The sequence below is a fragment of the Argiope bruennichi genome, chromosome X2, assembly GCF_947563725.1.
Source record: "Argiope bruennichi chromosome X2, qqArgBrue1.1, whole genome shotgun sequence".
In the NCBI taxonomy this organism is placed as follows: Eukaryota; Metazoa; Arthropoda; class Arachnida; order Araneae; family Araneidae; genus Argiope; species Argiope bruennichi.
In genome coordinates this window covers 90,855,264-90,877,263 of record NC_079163.1, presented here as the reverse complement: position 1 = coordinate 90,877,263, position 22,000 = coordinate 90,855,264, and the positions used below count along the sequence as shown (strand labels likewise).

At 32.0% G+C, this 22,000-nt stretch overlaps 1 protein-coding gene across 1 annotated transcript; it reads left to right on the top strand.

Moving 5' to 3' along the window:
* The first annotated feature begins 13,586 nt into the window (after positions 1-13,586).
* Positions 13,587-17,982, top strand: LOC129959821 (uncharacterized). The gene is made up of 2 exons (XM_056072713.1): positions 13,587-14,780; positions 17,887-17,982. Exons 1-2 carry the CDS (start codon positions 13,587-13,589, stop codon positions 17,980-17,982), a joined length of 1,290 nt encoding a protein of 429 aa, XP_055928688.1.
* The last annotated feature ends 4,018 nt before the right edge of the window (positions 17,983-22,000 follow it).

Here is a 22,000-nt window from a genome sequence, read left to right as displayed (position 1 = left end):
TTTAATATTTTTTCAACAATCTTATCCTTTCGAATATATGTTATTTTTACGAAAGTGCATATAAGTACTAGACACAGTGAAAAGAAGCACTGATGAAAGTTGCAAATTATTAATATTGTTTTGTGATGCGCAATGAATTCAAATCCTTTTCTTCTTAATCACTTTCTGATTGGTCTCCTATATGCCTTTGTAATCAAACTTTCACTATAAAATACGCATTTTCATGATTCCCCATAGTTGATTGTGAATCAAAGTGTCTATTTTAACTCCAAATTTTTAAAATTTTACGAATTATACTTAACATTTTAACAAAAGCATAAGTTTGTTGATGCTAACAATTATTAAACAGAGTATTTTCAGGATACCATAACACTTTTATATGAAAATGCCAAAAAAGGAAATGAACAGAAATATAAATTCTGTTTTCCTTTCCAATATTTATATTTACCAAATTGTAAAATTGATAAGTTTCTCTAAATTCATTCGGGGGAAAAAAAACAAAAAAACTCAGATTTATTATGCTTAATGTAGAGTTGAAAAAAAATAAATATAAGTATGTTCTGTAATAATTTTATTGAAAACTTTTCATACATATCAAGAATCAAACAAATTACATACAAAAAAAATTTAAAAAGTAGAAGTTATTTAGTAAAAACAAACTTCTGGATGGTACTGTTTATTTCTTTTAAATAGAACGCAACTAAAAGTTTTTAAAAATATAAATGCATATCACAACTTACCTGCACATGAATATATATACAAAAACGCTCTAACCTTCATTTTTCAAAAATGCTTTATCGTTTTCATAAACGATAAAAATCTTAGGGAGAAATGGGTTTTTCAAGTTACGCATTAATGTACTGAAATTGTTGATTGGGAGGGATATTGATCTCTTCCTCATGCTGTCTAATTTAAAGTCATGCGAAATTAAAGACTTAGTTGAAATAAAACACTAAATAACATTCTTTCTCATGATATAAATCATTACATCAGGATACAAATCATTTAATTACTTAACAAAAAGTATTACAAAGTCTTCCCCCCCCCCAATTTATATATTTCAGCATAAATTTCTATACCTTCAGCAGATTATTCAGTGATCAGTTTCATTTTTCTTTGTTTTGCACCAATTTAATTTGCAAAATTGCTTAGCATTTATTGGACTCTCTTTTTTTCCCCCTGAACATTTTCCGCTCTTCTAAAGTAAACTGTAACTGTAAAGCATAATGTAGGAAACCTCTCGAAGTCGGAACATTTAAGATTCCTTCATGAAACTTTATGGCATCATACATAAACCAATTAAAGAATCTTTTTTCAGTCTCAAAAGCATACCTGTTGACACTAAATTCACTTTCTACAGTTGTGCTGTCGTGTGACAACAGTATTACTTTGACGACTTCCCATAAATCGGAAAATACTTCGAATCTCAAAACATCAGAACAGAAATAATCTAAACAAATTTCTTCATCAAATGATTCAAGCAGTTTTTTGTATTCACTTTTTAGTTTTTTTCCCCAGGAAAATTAAAAATTGGATCTTTGTATGTTCTAAACAAACAGTGGAAATTTGCGAGTAGTAAATAATTAATCTTTTTGGGACACTTTCAAAAAATTGTGCACGTGCGACAGTCATTTCTCATGTTTTTTAAATATAAATGATTTCCGTTGTTAAAGATTATAACATTCAGACTAAATTTTTTCATATTTTTGGGCAGTGAAATCAAATAAATTAGCTTCATTTCCTTTCTCATAGTCCTAATCAGTTACGTTATTTTCAAGCCATGAGATCATCTCGATGAAATCTTTTGCATAGTTTATATTTGGAACTTTAAATTTCCTGACTTTGTCTTTATTTTCTGTTTTTGTTTTTAAAACACGTTCTCTTTGAATTTTACGTTCATCACTTAGCATGGACAAAAGGATATTTTCTGAATTATCCATTTCTTTGAATAATCTGATCTGTAATGTTCCTGAGATCGTCAGAAAGATGGCGTGAATATGAGATAAGGTTAAAAATATGCTTGGAACCATAAGTACATTCAAGTTTTAACTTAATATTAAACCACACAGGCACCTGGTAGTTTTATCACTTCTTGTGTATTTGATGGATCTGGTAGGTTTGCGTCTTTTTGAAAAGAACACTGTTGCTCTTCAGCGTTGTCATTGTCGCCAGTAATACACTGCTTGACAATTGCTAAGGAACAGTTATGTTTTTAGGAATAATTAAGTATAGACAATGAGTGAAGAAATGAAATTAAGTACATATTTAGTAGGGAGGATGTGCATTTATTATAGTGCAAAATGGTTCAGATATCGACACATCGAAGAATTCAAAACTTAAAAACAAAAGAGATGCTCCTCGGATGATTTCCAAACAGCCCCACAAAAATTGATCTTCAGATCAGAATGATCAGTACCTTAGTAAGATGTGTGATGACCACGGACACTAAAGCACATTATGTGTCTGTTCTCCATGCTCTCCTCTAAACTATCGAGGAGCTCTTGGGGGATATTATCCCACTTCTCTCCCAGGACGATTTTGAGCTCTTGCACTGTTCGGGGAGGGATGGTTCTTTGTGAAACACGTCTGCCAAGAGCATCCCAGGCATGGTTAATGGAATTTAGGTTGGGAGAGTAAGCAGACCATTCCATACGGACACTTTCACTTTGCAGTATGTCCGATACCTCAACGCTTCTGTGTGGCCGCGCATTATCGTCCATAAACAAAAAGTCTAGACCTACAGTACCCCTAAAACGACGAACATGATCCAGAATAACCTCTCTGCAATACCGTTCCTTGCTCAAAGATGTGAAGTGGTGTTCTGCCATTGCGCATGATGCCTGCCCACACCATCACGCCTGGGCCGTACCGATCACGTTCACTAACAATCTGTTGTGCATAACGTGTTCCACGCTCTCTCCACAGTAGTTGGTGGCCAGAATCACTTGTCGCACTGAAACGAGATTCGTCTGAGAACATCACTCTAGACCAATTTTAGATATCCCAACCAATATGTTCCTTACACCAGCGTAATCTCTCACGACAATGGCGTGGTTGAAGCGGGATACAACGAACATGCTTCCGTGCATATAAACCAAATTGATTTAATCGCAGTGAGATGGTTCTTGCAGAAACATGCGTACCGGTAGCGGTTGCAATGTTTGCAGCAATTTGGCCAGGAGTTAAATTTCCGTTCCTTTTTGCCATGAGGACTACATAGCGATCCCCTAAAGGTGTGGTGTTCCTACAACGACCCCCGGCATGCTTTTGCAAAGCATTTCCACCTTCAGCAGCTTTCTTTATTCGCGAGATGACACTCTTTGCAACAGCTACAGTGGTGACACTTTGACCTGCTTCCAGCCATCCAACTGCTCGTCCACAATAGTAGGCACTCAAATGATATCTTGATGACATTTTGCTCTTAATTATTGCAAGAATCAAAGAGAATTTGAGAGAAAAAACTTTCATAACATCCTGCACAACTTTGGGTCAAACATCAACAGCATGAATTTTCGTATGAATCATGAGCAAATATGCAATGTCTTTTATACAGATAACGAGTCCTGATCTACCATGCCCTCTCAACTTGAATTTACTTTTATTGGTCAGATGTCCGAGACGCAATTTTGCATAAATCACTTGTACCTTAGTAATTGCCAAGCAGTGTAGTTTCTGATGCGCTAGTATTTTTTGTTCTTTCTTGATTAAACTTAACTATTTTCTGTAGTTCTTTATTCTTTTTTGCTTCTTTTTTCAAAAAAAGTGCTTGTGGCAGCAATATCAATAATACCTACAACCATTTTCCTGTTAGAGCGTTGATCGTTTAGAACCTTTAATTCCATAGCTGGCATTTTCTTTCCCTTCTTTTATACAAGTCAGCAATATCAAATAAACGTCTAGTTTCTTCTCTAAATTCTGAGAGGTTAGAATCAAACTTATTTAAACATTTTCTGCTTTTAGACTTTAATAAATTCCTGTATTTAGCATGATAAGCTTTATCATTTGTGAAATTCTTTTGCTAGAAACAACGGGAACAGAAACTCTTTACCATATTTGTTCTATTACGGGAACTAAAGTGTCACATATTTCGCTTACAGAAGGATCCTTCTCTGAAGCAATCTTAAGGTTATGTCTAATATAGCAGTAGCACTAGATTCGTAAGTAGTGAGTTCAACTCCAAGCAAATCACTAAATTTCCCAAAAATTGAACACTCTGATATTTGTCTTGTCTTCACCAATTTAGACTGAGCCATTTTAACTCACAGCAAAGCACACAAGCGTGCAAACTAAAAAGTCAGTTACGTTAATCAGTTACACACAGACGGAGCGGAGACGCCAACTCAACTGAACTCGGCAAAATTCCTGATTTGAAACCAGTTCAGTCCTTGTTACCGGACGCAGAAAAATCTCCGCCGTACCTCAATAACAACCACTCCGGCGACGACTCAGTGCCATGCCAGTGCAATAGTAAAACTGTTTTTATACTTTTATTCATATGACAACGCCTATGTAAAGCTTTTTAACCCTTTAAAGGGTCATTTTTTTCTAGTCATATTATGTTAAAATATTTTTAGGCTTGAAATTAGAATAAGAAAAGGGATTCATTTAGTTTATTAGATAAATTTAATTTGATTAATTAATAATTAAGTAACAAACTAAGACGCATCATTTTGTGTGAGATAAAGAACTGAAGCATCTAAGTTTCCGTCTTTCTAAAAAAATTTGTCAGAACTTATGCCAACCTACATAATTTCATATAAAGATAGATAAATTTGGTGGGAAGCATACTTCCCACGGCCCTAGAAAGGGTTAATTCATAATCGAGGCACGCAAAAATTCTTAAAAAGTTGCAAAAAGTGTTCTTATTAAACTTTAACGTCCTTGCGGCACCTCAAAACGTACTCCAATTTTTTCATGTTTAATTTATTTTATCTACACTAAAAGGCAACTTTTCCGCGCTATTACAAATTAAAAAATGATTTTTTCGTTCCAACCTACTGCATATGTTTAATAACAGAAATCAGAAGCGAGATAATCTCAGATATTTAAAAATCTCATTCCAATCAATCGATTTATCGAGTTTTCCGGGAGTATTTTCACTGAAAATTTTGATATCTAGAAACTAAAATCATATTCAATTTTCCAATATTTTCTAAAATAAATTGATCACTTAATGGCTGATATTCAGAAACAACATTCCAATTCACTTCATGATCATGCATTAATACGAATTTTTCAGATAATCGTTGATATTTAGAAATGAGATTGCAATTCAGTAACTCTTTATTTTCAGTTATAAATTTTTCAGTGCTGATAAGGTGAAATGTCTTGCCAGTTAACTTTATCGCAAAATTCTACAAGTTTCAAGAGGTTACGACACATTTTCCAATACTAAACATTTTGGATTGAACTTACGGTAACATTTCTGACTGCTTTCAATGTCTTTGAACGTCAATGAAAAAAATCCACATAAATCAATACCTGTGTTATTGATTATTCTATACTGTGGGATGGATGGATTTTTTGGATTTTTATGGTGCAAGAGCCAAAATTATACTATAGGTGTGTGTAACTTAATTTCAGTCATTCCTTAGCTCTAGCTATAAAGATGCACTAAATCTACAATATTCCAACAAAGTGTAGCACCCCCTTAATATTGGCAAACAGATCCAAGCAAGTTGTTGTCACTGTATTTTATAAAAAATAAAGTAGTCACAGATGTACTTCTATCTTCATAAACAGTTTAGAAGATCGAATAACCTGAAAAAAAAAAAAAAAAAACGTCTTTTAAATATTCATAACATTGGACATTTTGCTCAAAAATATTATCACAACAGATCAGTTACATGAAATAATTGAATATTTTGCGAGACAACATCAGTTATAGCTCCAGCAATACATTAAACAGTTGTAATGACTTGTCAGTCCAACTTTTGTGAGTATTACACATGTTCCAGGTGAGTTCTCCCCCCCCCCCATGGCTGTCATTAATGAATCTTCTATAGATTCAACAATTCAACCTTGTAACGTACAACAGTTTTTGCCATAACCATATTTTTGTTTGAAACATTCTCATACCTTCAAATTGAGAAACAAATTTTAAGTAATAAGTAATGATAAAACAATTTAAAATATTTATTCAACTATACGTTATTTTTTATGGATTTTTTAAAATTAAAAAATGAAGAATAGCCACGTGAAGGAGCAATTTCTTGTCATAAACCCAATATTGTTTTACAATATCCCCTGCTATGTTGATTAGTAGCAGACGGTTTAACACTGTTGTCAGACAGTATATAACAGGGTTATATTATTTACAATTCATATTAAATGTGTCAGAACTGCGAAGCCATTTCGTAGAATTATGTGTTTACTAGACATGGAGACATGCTGACTTGAAAATACAGTGTATATCACTCCACAAGTTAAATAGTTATCAGGTTTGCCACTGAAATCCGGGGGAAAAAAAAACCCTGTGTATATATTCAAGATACGAGGAAATGAGCAAATAGCACTCATGTGCTAGTTATAATGCAATATGATTTTAAGCAGTGGAGAAAGCAAGAAAAGGAAGCAACTATTTAACGTTATTCGAAATAAAGCATATTAAAAAATGTTTATATTTATATACAAAGAAAAAAAATCTCTATTTATTATCTAGACTTTAGCATGACAAAATTTATATATTAAGGAGAGGATATATTACCTTTCATGCTCTTTAATTGTAAATCACACAATTTAAAGTGTCGGGTGAAATAAAACACAAAACATTTTTTTTATCATGATACAAATCACTTACAGATTACTTAAAACAAACTATACAAAGCAAAATTACTTTTTTTAAAAATTTATTCGTTTTTGCCCCTTCATGTGTTTGGGAATCAATTTCTGCAGATTTTTCAGACATCAGTTCCATGAAGTTAATCCTTAACAACAAAAAATGGCGACATTTTTGTACGGCCTAATTACATTTTTTTAGCTATTTCACTTCAAAATATTTCCGATATATCATTGAATGCATTAAAGAACGAACTGACGCCCCAAATTTTAATGCTCATAAAAATTCAAATTTAAATTATTGTTCTTTAACTAAAAAGTTCGAAATCGGTTTATTTCTGGACATTGCATTTGACGTTTTCGGAATTGACATAGTATTTAAAAAGAATACAGGAAAAGATGAAAAGTTTAGTTTGAATGATGACTCTTGAACTGGCAGACAGTCTTGTAGTTTTTCTATTTTGGCATGACTAGTAAGTACCTGTTTTCACATATTACTTAAGCTTATTACAGAGTGAATAGTATGCGCAAGAAATGGATTTTGCGGAACTCGAATCCATTCAGCAAATTCAGGACTGATTTTTTTAAATCCATCCATTTCGTATTAAATAAGGATTTTGAGTAGCTCATTGTTTTAAAAAATATTCTCTAACCTACTTTCAATAAGCTGACATTTTCTCAAATAAATAAACCATTCAATAAACCAGGGGTGTTTGTGGGACCCCAAAAAATCCCCTGAAACTTTTACGGATTTACTACCGACATTTTGGAGTTTCGAGAAGGGGGGGGGGAAGAAATGAAAAATTACGATTATGAAGTATTGAATGACCTAATTATAAAAGTTCAATGAATTACTTTTTTTGCAAAATTAAGACCTTTGAACCCAGGTCACATAATCGCACATCTGGTCGAACGAGGTCTCTCCCTTTTTTTTTTTCTGCCGCGCCTACTTGCCGAAAAGAATCCAGAAGAGAATGTCCGAGAACCGGGGGAATGAGTCATAACTCGCAATAAGGAAAGAACAAAAAAGAAGTTTTTTCCCCCTTTTCACGCATTATCACTGCCTTTGGAGAAAGAAAGGAAAAGTTTTCACCACACACACTGACCTTGCGTTTTCTGCTTTCAAAGCAAACAAAATTACCCAGATCAAAATAAATAATTCATTATTATTCCTACTTCCTTTTGAACGACGATCCCCGGAATTTCCGGGTATCGAAGTTCAAAATCCCCGGAATTCCGGGGTTTCCCCGGAGCACAAACACCCCTGATAAACTCAAGCATGGTAGATTAAACACCACCGGGCTCCGCAGATTGAATGTTCCGTCAGAGATGTATTCTATTCTTTCACGCAGTTACAGAAGTCTAGCGCATGCATGCTCATTTGCTGAAATTCTGGGAGGGGAAAAAAAAAAAGAGTGAGCGAGAGAGAGAGAGAGAGTAGAAAAGGGGCGTGTTTCTTCAATGCACAATCGCGAATTGTATTCGAAGCTATGACTGCGATCGTTTAATCTTGCAATCATTAGAAATCGGCTTTTTTAGATTGGAAAAATTAACTTAAAATTTCTTGTATTTTCCTGGTTTTTATGAAAAATGGTTTATTTCCCAGTATTTTCCCCCTTTCTTTCTGTCAATTTTTAAATTCCCTGTGTTTTCCTGGTGGCGTGGCAACCCTGAGTTATGGAATGATTCTAATGTATTTTGAAATTAACTGATAACTTGAATGAATTTTGTTTTAAAATGTCAATATTCTTTACAATAAAATTTTTTATCCAAAATAAATTTCGCCTAATCTTATAACGATCCCCCCCCCTCTCCTCTTTCTGTGATAAAACGAATCGAAATTTGAGTGCAAAATATTCCGAGAAATAAGCCTTTTTATTTTGTTATCTTCGGAAGTGGAACACTTATCTTTTGCGTTCATTACATTTAAAATATGCTAAATTCAGCGTCTATATTTTATTCCTTTTTTAATCACTTTTATATCTTAACTTTTCGAAAAGCGAAAATATTTTAGAATAGAGATACTAAAATAAAACGAGCATGAATGATAAATATCAAAATTTTGGAAAGAAAAAGGCTACATTCTGGCATTTTTCCAATTTGAATAAAATTTCATTTTTTTAAAAAAATTCCGAAATGATTTCTTTAACGAGGTCATTATTCGCGACATAATTGCAGTAATTCATCGTTTCCGAAATGTAGTTACTCACTTCGCGTCCCATTTCAGCTGCTTTCATGATGCTAAACTTTTAAAAAGTTTTGATGAGATAAATGAGTGATGGTATGACTTCACATAATTATGCATATATATATTTAAACATATGACGCTACATATACTTACATTATTACAATATTAAAAGTATAGGGCAGGTGTTTGTCTCATCTTCAATCCCCCCTCTTCCATGAACTAGCTGGTAGGCTATTACTGCAAGAGTTGCTTTAATGGATATTTGAATGTTTTAAATAAAAAATAAAATAAAATAAATAAAAAATTAAAAAAAAAAATAATTTAAAAAATTCCAGTATTTTTGAAAACCAAGTGCAACATCTTAAAAATATTTTCGATATAAAATTTGTCTTCATGAAGTTTAAAGAAAATATATTCAATCTACGCAAAGAAAAGTTGTTAAGACGTATCAAAGTATATTTGCAATAATTTATATCCACAGGATTTTACATATAATAATTTATATCCATAGGCTGTACATTTTACAAAACACTGTGTTCAGAGTGTTAGTTGAAATCGAATAATAACAAATACATACGTAGCATAACAAATTTAATAAATATAATTAATTGTTTTGTATCTGTAAATGCAACTATAGGTATTGCTGTATACACAACATTCAATCATAGAGCCTGTAATTCCAACATAAGTGCATGCTCATAATAAACTCCAGATGTTTAGTTTAGTTTAGTTTAATTATATTAACGTCCCGTTTTAGAGCAACATTAGGGCTATTTTGGGATGGACCTCATACTTTTGATCCGCAGTCAGATGACGAGGACGACACCTGAGCTGGCACCCCCATCTCCACACCACATCCCACCAGCGGGAAGATGTTTGGCCCATACGTTTAACGTGCACCAGACCCGCTTACACGACGGTTCTTCGGGTCTTTAACCTTAAACCCACCGGTTCCGAAGCCAAGACCTAATCACCAGGCCACCGCAGCCTCAATAAACTCCAGAATAATAATTCTTTAGTTGACAAAGAATTACGTGGGTCTCAATATAATATGTAACACAGCAATCAAAGTAAATCAACTTATGGATTAATTTTAATTTTTACTTTTGAGATACTTACTAATGTGGATTATCATGCAAGTACAATTTTTTTGTTTTTTTTGTTTTAGGATGGAAGCAAAGTCATCATCAACTTTAAAGTTAGAAAATAACTGATCGAAAAATTCTAAGAAATTTAAGTAAAGATTTTTGATATATTGAGTAGTGTTAGCAAACAGGAAAAACTAAAAGTAGCTTCGTTTTAAAAGCCCATGAAAGAAGGTGTAGATATATATGAGTTTTGGTATAGGTGAGGACTCAGAAAAATACTGTTATTGGTAGATATAAATTCTTTAATTGCGTTCAAAAGGAAAACGAAAGCTTTGATTCTTTTATCACTGATTGAAAATTATCAGTTAAAGATTGCAACTTTGAAATGTAAGAAGGAAAAATAAAAGACCTTTTGATTAAGACAGTGCAATATTGCAGAAGAAAGGAATGTAGAAATCGGTAAATTCAAATGACGAGTCATCATGAAACATCTGCCAATCGTTGTGAAGGCAAAAAAAAGTTCCGAATACTTCGTCTACCATAAGTAAATAGAAAAAAGAAATATTGTAAACTATATGGAGGTAAAAAGTGGTAAGTCAGAAGTAAAGCATTCGATTTGCAATACGATTTCCGTGTTCAGAAAATGCCCTCTTTCGGTAAACAATATTCCAACCTTTTTAAATCAAATCATTTTGCGAATACTTGTAACAATAAGAATCTAAATCCAGTGGATATTGTTATTAATGCTGATGATTACAAAATCAAAAGTAGCAAAATAAAATTAGTTTAGATATTCCATGGAATTAATTCCAAAAGGAAAGAAAATACATGCATTAATAAAATAAAGAAATACAGCGCGAATCAGATGCAGAAGTAAATATTCTTCTATTTTCAAAATTCAATATCATCAAAACAAGTTGTAATGAAAATGAATAAATGTTTGAGCTCGTATGCAGGAAATCTGTTCGAGTGTTTTAGGAGCTTATGAATATCTTTATATGTATGACGATAAAGCAACGTCTTGAAATTTTATATTATAAAGCAAAATTAGAAAAAAAAACTTGGGATCTGAATTGTTCTAGGATTTATTAATAAGAAGAAAATGATTACTGAATATATAGAATTTTGTGAAATGAATAATGTTTCTTTCCACTGGCCTCCTTGATAAATCAGATTATGCATTTGCTATCAAACTGATTGACAAAGCATTTCCAAGAATTGGTGCACCTACAGTATTACCTGATTTCTTAAAGAATAAAGTTAAAGCAGAAATAAATAAAATGGCTTTAAGTAAAGTTCTTGAATGTAACTGAACCAACAAACTGGGTTATATCTTATAGTTGTGGAGAAATTCAATAAAGTCAAGATTTGCATGGATGCTAGGGATTTAAATATACACATTAAGATAATATTACTCAATATCCACTCAATAAAATCTTATTACAGAACTGGAAGAAGCTAAATATTTCTGTTCTTTAGATGCATCTTGTGTATTTTTACAAATTTCTTTAAAGGAGAAAAGCTCTAGATTTTACATTATTATCACATCTTCTGGGAGAGACAAAGTTAGCAGATTACCACATAATTTAACCAAGGTCAATGAGGTAAATGAAATATATTTACTCATGTTTAGGGATTGCAATACCGGACCAAAATTTCAAAACCGGTATTCGGTATTTTTTAAATTTTAATACCGGGATACCGGTTTTAATACCGGTATTAGAAATTTTAGAAAAAGAAAGAAAACGCAGGTGTTTCTTTGTTTTATTTGCCAGTTTTGTTAGAGAGTGTAAATATCACAAAAAATAATTTGTAACTTATAAATTATAACAGTATATAATCAGAAAAAAGTAAAGAAACATTTTATTTATTTAAATCACAAAAAAAAAGTGTAAATATCACTCATTATTCAGTCTGTGATACTATTACAAATTTTTGAAATTTGATCTTAAAAAACATAATGCATCAATTGTATTGTCATTAAGCCTGAAAAGTAATTTTGTGTAAAAATTACCAGCTGTCGAAAACGCTCTTTCGGCATCTGCGCTAGTGGGTGGTAAGGAATGCGCGATATACTTTTTCCAAGTATTTATCTATAAATCCCTCATCTTCAAATAAATCGATTTCTCGTAGGATGGTTTTGGATATGGCTGATTTCTGTATTATATTTTGGTTCGTTGAAATTTTTTTTATTTATCACTAATTCTAATTTTTGTTCAAGAGAAAATTCCTTTTCACTATCGACTGTAGTGACATCATAATCTTCGATAATTGAGCCGAATTCTTCTGAATGTGGATAGGTTTGTGGATAAAAAAATTTAAGAACATTTACTCTAAACTTAATCAGATTTGAATTGGTTCTTTTCTTTTCTTTTTCATTTTCCTTTTTAAAATCATTATAATTATGTATATACCATAAGACATTTTCTATTTCAGTATGCCTTTCTTCTATGCTATTTTTCAATGTAATATATAATTCTTCAGATAGTGATGTGTGCTGTTCTTCCAGTGACTGCAACATGAAATTTATTGTTGCATTAGCTGTTAATAAATTAGAATCTCTCCGACAAAATGCCTCAATAGTCAGTTTTATTGGAAGTAGAGCTGATATAGTTCTGGATATTAAGTCTAATTCACTATCTGAAAATTTAATTTAAGGTATCCGAATACGTTGAAATGGCTATTTTTTTCAAAAAATCGTATTTTTAGTTTTTGGTTTTATTGAATAAAGCAGTTATTTAGCTTTACAAAACAGCTTGTACTTTGTTTCTACGTCAATTACAAGCCGAGATATTAGCAAATTAGTAAAGCTCGGTAAACCGGAAGTGGGTGTTCAAGTAACCGGAAGTAAGCATTTAAATGCCCATAAAACTGTCAAATTTGATTGAAATTCCGCGATTTTTTTAAAAAATAATTTTAGTATATTATTAATTTAATATTTAAAATAATTCTGCACCTTAAGGATATCTGGCAACGTAAAATTTAAGGAAATCTGGCAACATTAGTTTGTTTACATTTGTAGCGTGCGTTGCGATTTTGTTGTGATCTTCTTGTTTAGTTTTTACAAAAATAATAGTAATCTGCATTAATTTGATAGATTATTAGTGAAATTTTAGAAAGTGTTAGTGTTTTTAACAGTGCTAGTAATGGGTAATAATAAAAACAAGTGTTACTCTCGCAAACGGAAATTCGGAGGGAACAGATACTCCAGTAAAGCTACAAAAAGTAGTAAGTTAGATGCTTCACTGTTAACAGTCAGTGAAACAAAATTAAAACAATCTTCGAAACCTTCAGATATTCCTATAAACAACGAAAAGAATGTGCTTATTAATTTCCAAATCCTCAATGACATTATTTCATCATTATGTTGTCCTGTGTGTTTTAAAAGTGGAGTTAGCATTATCCAGGAGTCTGTATTTGGCTTAGCGATGAATATGACATTAAAGTGTAAAAATTGTGACTATTCAATATCTTTCTGCACCTCTCAAAAGGTAAATAAAATGCATACCATAAATCTTGCATTTGTTTTTGGTATGAGAGTTATTGGCAGGGGACATTCTGCAGCGAAAAAACTGTGTTCTGCGATGAATGTGAATGTGCCTTCGAAAAAGTCATTTGGCTATCTCGAAAAAAAACTGGAAGCTGCTGCTAGTAACGTGGCATCCAAAACAATGAAGGAAGCTGCATTAGAAATTAGAGGTGACTCAGTAACTGAAGAAATAGCTCAGTGCGGTGTGTCAGTTGATGGCACATGGCAACGAAGAGGGTATTCATCTCTGAATGGATGTGTCACGGTCATTTCAATAGACACTGGAAAGGTGTTAGACATTGAAGTGATGTCGAAAGTGTGTAGAATTTGTGACAAAAAAAACAGCGAAGCAATAAACTCTAGTCATACCTGTACAAAACATACAGGTTCGTCTGGTGCTATGGAACCTCTTGGTGCTTATCGTATTTTTGAAAGGTCTGCTGACATGAGGAAACTACAATATATAAAATTCTATGGCGACGGGGATTCAAAAGGATATGATGCTGTGAAAGATGTTTATGGGAAGGATAGCGTTACAAAATATGAGTGTATTGGACATATACAGAAGCGTGTTGGCACAAGGCTAAGAAAATTAAAATCGAAGCAAAAAGGTCTTGGAGGTCGAGGAAAACTTACAGACACCTTCATCGATAAATTGCAAAATTACTACGGAATTGCTATCCGTAGTAATGTGAATGATTTGGAAGGCATGCAAAAGGCAGTAATTGCAGCATTTTTTCACTGCTGTTCCAGTGCAAAACAACCAATGCATGGTCAATGTCCAGTTGGGCCCGAGAGCTGGTGTAGATATCAGCAAGCCATATCGAACGGAAAAAAATACAAGGAAAAATCAAAAGGGCTTCCAAAAAATGTCCTCAATAGCATCAAGCCTGTATACATGCAATTATGTGACAAAAATTTGCTACAAAAATGCTTGCATGGGAAAACCCAAAATGCAAATGAATCGTTCAATGGAATTCTTTGGAAATTTATTCCAAAAGAAATTTTCGTTGAGTTGTCAACATTGCGGTTGGGTGCATACATGGCAGTGATTCAATTTAATAAAGGATTTGAAGGACTGCTAGATATTTTAAGGCATTTTGGTGTAAGTTTGGGGGTGTTTACCCTCAAAGGTTTTGCTGAACTCGACGAAGTGCGAGTTAACGAATCCAAGCGACATTCTTTGCCCGGAGTTAAAGTTGCCAGAAAAAAAAATCGGGCAGCTAAAAAGAAAAAATTAGTTAAAAATGAGCAAGCAGAAGGTTTAACTTATAAATCTGGGACATTTTAGGTTAGTAGTCACATGTATATAGCATATATGTGGTAAGTTGTAATAAAAATGCATTTTTCTCAAAATCACTTTTTTTGCATATTTTGCCAGCGATAAAAATGATAACTTGAATTATTCTAAAGCAATTGCTTTGAAACTTGGTATAATCTTTCCTTATAATGTTTTCTAGAGCGTGACCTAAAAGAATGTTCATAATAGGAATATTTTTTAAATTATGGTATGTTATTTGAATAATGGTGTTATAAAATATGCAAAATACCCTGTGATGGTTCTTCGACTAGCTCTAGAAGTTTTATTTATTGGGGTAGCCTTAAAATTTTAGGTCATTCCCTAGGTAATTGCATAAGGATTATTTAAATACTAAATTTATTGAATTTGGTTAAATAGAATTTCGTGTACCATTTTTGAAGTTTTCCTAAAATTTCTTCAAAATTCACCATATATCTACCAATTTTCTAAAACTAAAAAAAATTATTGCAAATTTTAACTTATAATAGCTTATGTACACATAAACTGAAGTCAAAAAACATGTTAATTTGTTTCTATATGATAATTTTCAAAAAAAGTGCTCCGAACGTATTCGGATACCTTAAAGGTTTAAGTCGATTATTGCTTTTTGGATTGGATTTTTCAGTTTCAAAAATCGTTCCATCATTAGGAGTAAACTGTTCAACGTGTTTTAGAATCTAATATTAACATATATTCTGTTTTATTTTCAGTTAGTATATATTTTAGTAACATATCCTTTTTTTTTATAGGGGAACGTTTAAATATCTTAACAATTTTTCGAATTTTATAAATTATAGGAAGCAATTCTTGATAGGTTAATATTTCATCCTCATTAGCAATATCTTCTTCAACAATAACATTGTCATTATCTTCATTGTCAATATCATTCTCACTCTTACTCTTTTCAAAGTTGGAATTCGAAATTTCTATATCCACAGTATTCGGATTCTTCTGTTCTTTATTTTTTTGGTATAATACATCCATTACTCCTAATTGAATTCCATGTGCATAGCACAACTGCTAATTTGCACCAATCAACTTTCCAACTTTTTTCATAATTGTTGCACCATCAGTCGTTATGGATACAATATTTTCTTTCAGGGATAATCCATGTTTCGCTAATTTAAATTTAAGCAATTAATTAGTTAATTAATTTCGCTCGCTATGGAGACATAAAAACAAAAACGTATACTATTTTGCTATGTTCGCGATACCTGAACATATAATGGAGACAATTTTAAAAATTTCAAGTAAATACCGAAAAACCGGTATTTAAACTTGTGAATACCGGTATTACAAAATTGTACAAATGGCTCAAAATACCGGAATTCGGTATACCGGTATTGCAATCCCTACTCATGTTGCTGGAAATTTAATTTATATAGACATATTCTTTTATATGGGAACTTTCAGAAGAACATTGTGTTAAAACTTGCTCAAGATAGAGTTCAAAAACAAGGTTTAAAATTATTTAAAGATAAAAAGTAAAATTGCAATGGAATCTGTTAATATTCAGATTTGAACAAAAAATGTCGAGTATATAAATGAAGACAAAATTAAACTGAGAATGACATCCTTAAAGCAAAATCAATTTACAGATATTTTTAGTCAAATTCATACCTAATTTATCAAACAGAACCTGAGATATTAAGAAAGTTACAAGGACAAAATACAGAATTCCCGTGGAGTTCAAATACACAAAAGATCTTTGAGTTGATGACAGCCAATATGGACTAAGAAATCTTTGTATCTGTTTTGTTATTAGAGGGATATTCTATTGCTTATACAGGGTTCCAATGAATTCATGGACTAAACTTTAAGGATAGGTAAAATACATATAAGGGAGCATTTTTTTGTATCGCAATGTAGGATCGGAAATAAAAAATTTGGGCGGAAAAAACAAAAATACTGAAGAAAAGACAAGAATGCTCTTTACTTACATATAATACAGTACAAATTTGCCGCTACCAACGATACGGGCCTATTGTCGTCTAGCAAGTGACTGGCGTATTTTTTCGAAGATGACTAGTGTTTCACGAACAGTTTCTGCAGCAACTGAAAGAGATAAGATTCTCATCAGAGCCATTTTGAGTCTCGTAGACACTGTATTTTCCCGAGTTGTTTATGTTTACTTACACCTACTTGTTCTCACACTTTTCATTTCCGACCCCATATTGCTGTGCAAAAAATATTTCTTTATATGTATTTTACCTACCCTTAAAGTTTGGCGTATGAATTCAGAGACACCCTGTATATCTTCCTCATTAATTGAAACATATGTTGACAACAATATGTTCCAACATTTAAGAAAATGTTATTGCTTGTCAAATGATAATCCATGCTTAGTTTAATTTGGACTTGTAAATTAATACTGTAATCTAAGAACAGTTCACAATATAATTTCGTTTTAAATATTATAAAGAAATTAACGGCTTTTGTCACAAAATACTAATTTAGTCTCATAAATAACTTTAATGTATTTTGTGTTTAAATTTTAAGGAGTGAATTTATTATATGGATTGATATAGATAGATTTTATTTAAAACATTTAACAAATTGAAGGAGTTTTACAAAATTTAAAAGTACTATTACATGCTAGTTGTTTAAGTATATATATATATAGCTTCAGTACGTTATTCTGTAATTCTTATTTAATATATGGAGATACTTTTTCCTAAGGTAAAATATTTTTTAGCTCCGCAGGCAGTTTGTACATGTCCCTGATCGGTATTCAATTTTCATCGGACGCAGTTCGATTTCGGTGAGGGGTGACCGACTTTTAATTACGGGGTTTACGTTGTAGAACTCTATAGAACTTTTTGATTCCGATAATACGATTGATTCTATGGGAAATCTAGTCCAACAGGTGATCATCTTGGGGTCTTTGAGTTTCTTCGAAAACTGACGGTGGTTCTGATTTTCACTTCCTGACTTATGCACTCATCCTTTTGCCACCGAGTCTCATCAATCCCGGTTGAAAAATTCAAAGCCATGTTTTCCACAGGACTGTAAGGATCGGGAATTAGCTCCTTGTTGTTCTGAATCCTTTTCTTATCCTGGATCTGGAGGAAAGGTGTTTTCTGGTGTAGAGGACTTTTGATTACTGAAGTGAAGAAGTTTGACAATGTGAGATAGCAAGGAAGTAAATTTTTGCTTCTCTTGGGAGGCATCTACTTGTGTTCAACAAGCAGCATGAAAGAGCCAGAAACAATTGCCCTAGAGGGAAGCACTACTAAAAATGTTTCTTCAAAGGAAATATGAGGATATCATTTGAACTATCAATTTACAATGTTTCTCAATAACGGGGAAGCAAGTCCTAGAGAAGGAATCATAAACCCCTCGTCAATGTCGAGCCTATTTCCAGTTTTAGCTGCACCTTGAAATGAAGCTAAATTCCGATTTAAAATTCCCACCTACATAAATATTTAGCCGTGAGTTTGACAAGTACGGAAGTTCCTTTTTAGCCACTCAAATTGGAGATGAGTGAAAAGAAATGGCACTTTATGTTTTATCCAGGTGAATTTATTTATCAAAAGCTAAATATTTTTTTATTGCTAAGGTCGCAAAGCAGTGGGTAGTTTAACTGTGATGTGTGAAATGAGACACTTAAAATTTAATTAAGTGCACAGATTTGTCCAAAATCGTTAAAAGGTACACGAGACATTCCACGAACTTTAGTGCATCAACCTACAGAACGCTTTTTTATTAATTATTTTTTTACCAGTGTCTGAGTCACTACTCAACAATGAACTTGATACAATCAATATTGTTTTACATTTTTTTTTGTACAATCCAGAGATTAACATGCTATTATAGCAAGATTTGATTTTTATATGATCAAAAATTACTTCTCTCCCAAGCATTATTAAACGTTAGTTTTGACGCAAAATTTTGTGTTTGTGGTATATTTTATGTCAAATTAAACACTCTTAAGGTATAGTCTAATGAACTGATGGCTTACTGCCTACACAATACTGAAAAGTTAGTTCTTAATATCATAATTGATTAATCTCTTTCTTTAAAAAATGTAAATCTTTAAATATTGGTAAATTAAAAACAATACCACACATGCCATTTTATGTGTATGCAAAAAAACAGACTATCACGTACAGATTACCATTCGACATTCAGAAGTTGACACTGAAAACAGTTCAGCCATTGATGAGTGCTCTGAAGCAAACATTTTGATCACATAGATAATGGTCTGCCAATTGACATCAATCAACTTTTAAGTATTATTAAAACACATGATAATGAACAAGTAACCGTTTCATACAAGTGTCCAACATCATACAGAATGATCGAAAGCGTCATAGTAATAATGTAAAGAATTCTAGATAAAATAGTTCAAAAATAAAAAGATTCTAATATTGTGTAAACACTAAAATTCAGTCGGCTTTTATCTGCTGCAATGCTCATGGGAAGACTACTAAAAGCCATATTATTGAAAAATCATTTATGTTAAAGCTAAAGTTTCACACAGAGATAACAGTAAAAAAGGTTAAAGATAATGAGAAACAGTCTTCTTATAAAACAATAGTAAAATACTCGCCATTTTTATGTCTACTGAAAAAATCTTTAAAAAAAAATACTGGATACGTCAAGTTTATATCTTGTAAAAATAACTGACAGAAGTGACTGTGGTTTCATTTGAGATGAGATAAAAATCCAAGAAACAGTCCAGAGATTTGCCATAAACAGTTGACAAATAACAGCCCAGATGAGACAAATAAATTGGAAGTAGAAAAGGTGGTAGAGTGTACACAACAACAACAACAAACTGAGTCACTTGTGAAATTGACAGTTCCAAATACTTTTTCAAATGATGTTTCAATGTTTAAGCGAACCGAATGTAAAAAACGCAACATAAAAAAAAAAAAAAAACATCCTTATAGTACCTACACCATACAAGAATTTTATGTACACATACCAGCTTTAAACATTTTTAAATGCCTTAAACATCGACAAATATTTAAAAAGCATTTATAGTGTTTAATTTTTTCGGCTTTGTTTCCGGAAATTTAATTACTTATTGACTAAATTTTGAAGAAACGTAAAATGACTTAATAATTTAATCTGCAATTCTGATTTAATATCATTTTATTTTCTTTTTAAAAAAAGGAGAAGGCGGCATTGTGTAACGAAGTAGGTTTCAGATCTGCAGCTAACTGTTTTGCATCTATAATTATATGCATTGCTGTATGCAATCCATTCAATCAAAGTCTGCAATTCTAAACATGTATAACAGAAGATCGAATAAAAAATGTTAAACTTCAGTGGCATAATTCTTTGGATGATAAAGGATTTTCATCTACAGGAATTTTAATAAGAAGATAAGCAACAACATGTATTGACAGCAAATTTCAGTTTCTTCCATTCTAATAATAATCCATTGCAATTAGGTAAAATAGAAGAAAAAACTTATACAGATTTTGATCTCGGGTCAAATATTCCTGAAATTTTCAGGAACTGTAAACCGAAAAATTTTCACCTCGGGAGGGGGAGTTTCTCTCTTAAATTTCCCTGACAATTCGAAGTAAAATCCTAAAACAGTTGTATTTTGCTTGTAAAACAAGTTACATGATTTTTTTATAAGTAAAGGTAGTTAATTATTCCGTAGTTTATTACATCAGATAAAAACATATAAATGGTATAGTTTTTTTTGTAATAATATGTTTCAAACTAAAAATGCCAGAAAAATACGAAATTTCCCAATATATTTTTTTTAATTAAATGTGTCAAATAATGATTTAATAAAATTGTCAAGCATCAAATGTAAAAGTGCTTAATTAAATATTTGTAATACCATATTTTTTGTTTTATTTATTCAGTCACGCTTTTAAACGCCTATGTGACTTTCAGCTTTTTCTTCCATTTATTTTTATTTCTGTGTATCTCATTTTGGAAAAGATAAACACGCAAGACTTCAAAATCATTGATAACATTAAACGAAAAGAATTTTTAAAATGCATATGACTACTTGGAAAAAAAAAAAAAAAAACTGGAACTATGGGGGGGGGGATTCTGTTACAAGACTCTTAAAATGTGGTTTTGCAGCCTCTGCCTACCATGTCTGAGAAGCAAATAAAAAATGAACAACATGCTCTTAGTTAGCAGCAATAAACTTATTGATTACAAACTGACAGCATAGTAATTCAAAGTAATATTGTGACAATGCTCCTAGCTCCCATTAGCAAACTAATTATCACAAATATGCAAAAAGAAATTATAAATGTACACAATATCCATGCCACAGCAGAAAATGTGTGAAGAATAAGAAGCAAGTGGCGACTGGTAAAAATATTGTTATTTCTGTTATATCTCTAAATAGAGACATTCTGTTCTCTTCATTAATAGGTATTTTCAAGCACAAAGTAGGCAAAATTTCCGTCAAAAATCAATTTTTACAACTTGGAATTCTGCAGAATTTTTCTGTTCTGTGTGACAGCAAAAAGTTCAATTCTGTTCCATCCAGTGATTAATTTTTGTGATACAAGTTTTAAAGTTCTACAGGAAAGGAACATTTTAGACAGAGCATTAGTTTAGCCGGAATACCTGCAAGATATGAGATCTTCAATAGCCAATTCTACTCATACTAACATCAAGTGAGAGAGGGCATTCTACAACATCACGAAGAAAGAAAGCTTGAATGAGATGAAATATGACAGTTCAAACAAATTAGTAAGTGAAATAAATGCTGCTATTGTTACTTTCCAACGAAATCTGCATAACTGTTTCACAATACACCAACTGAAAACATGGTAGTGACATAGTTTGAGCCCATCAAACTGGAAAGAGAAATTAGGGGAAAAATCATATACACTACTAAAAGACCAGAAAAGCTAAGATAGTGTCCGTAATTACATAGTTTAGATGCAATAAAGGTAATGGAGTAAATAGATGCGGAATAGGATTCAAGTCCCATATGAAGGCAACACGCATAATAGTGATGCCATGTTGCTTAATTTCCTTACTTCCCCAGTACACACTAGAGGAGAACTGGAAAACGTTGATGAAATTCGATGCCGATGTTATATTTGATTATTTAATTTGGGTGAGAGGCAGCCAGCCTTTTTTCTTTATTTTAATTATTGTGCTCACCTTAAACGTTGGGTACG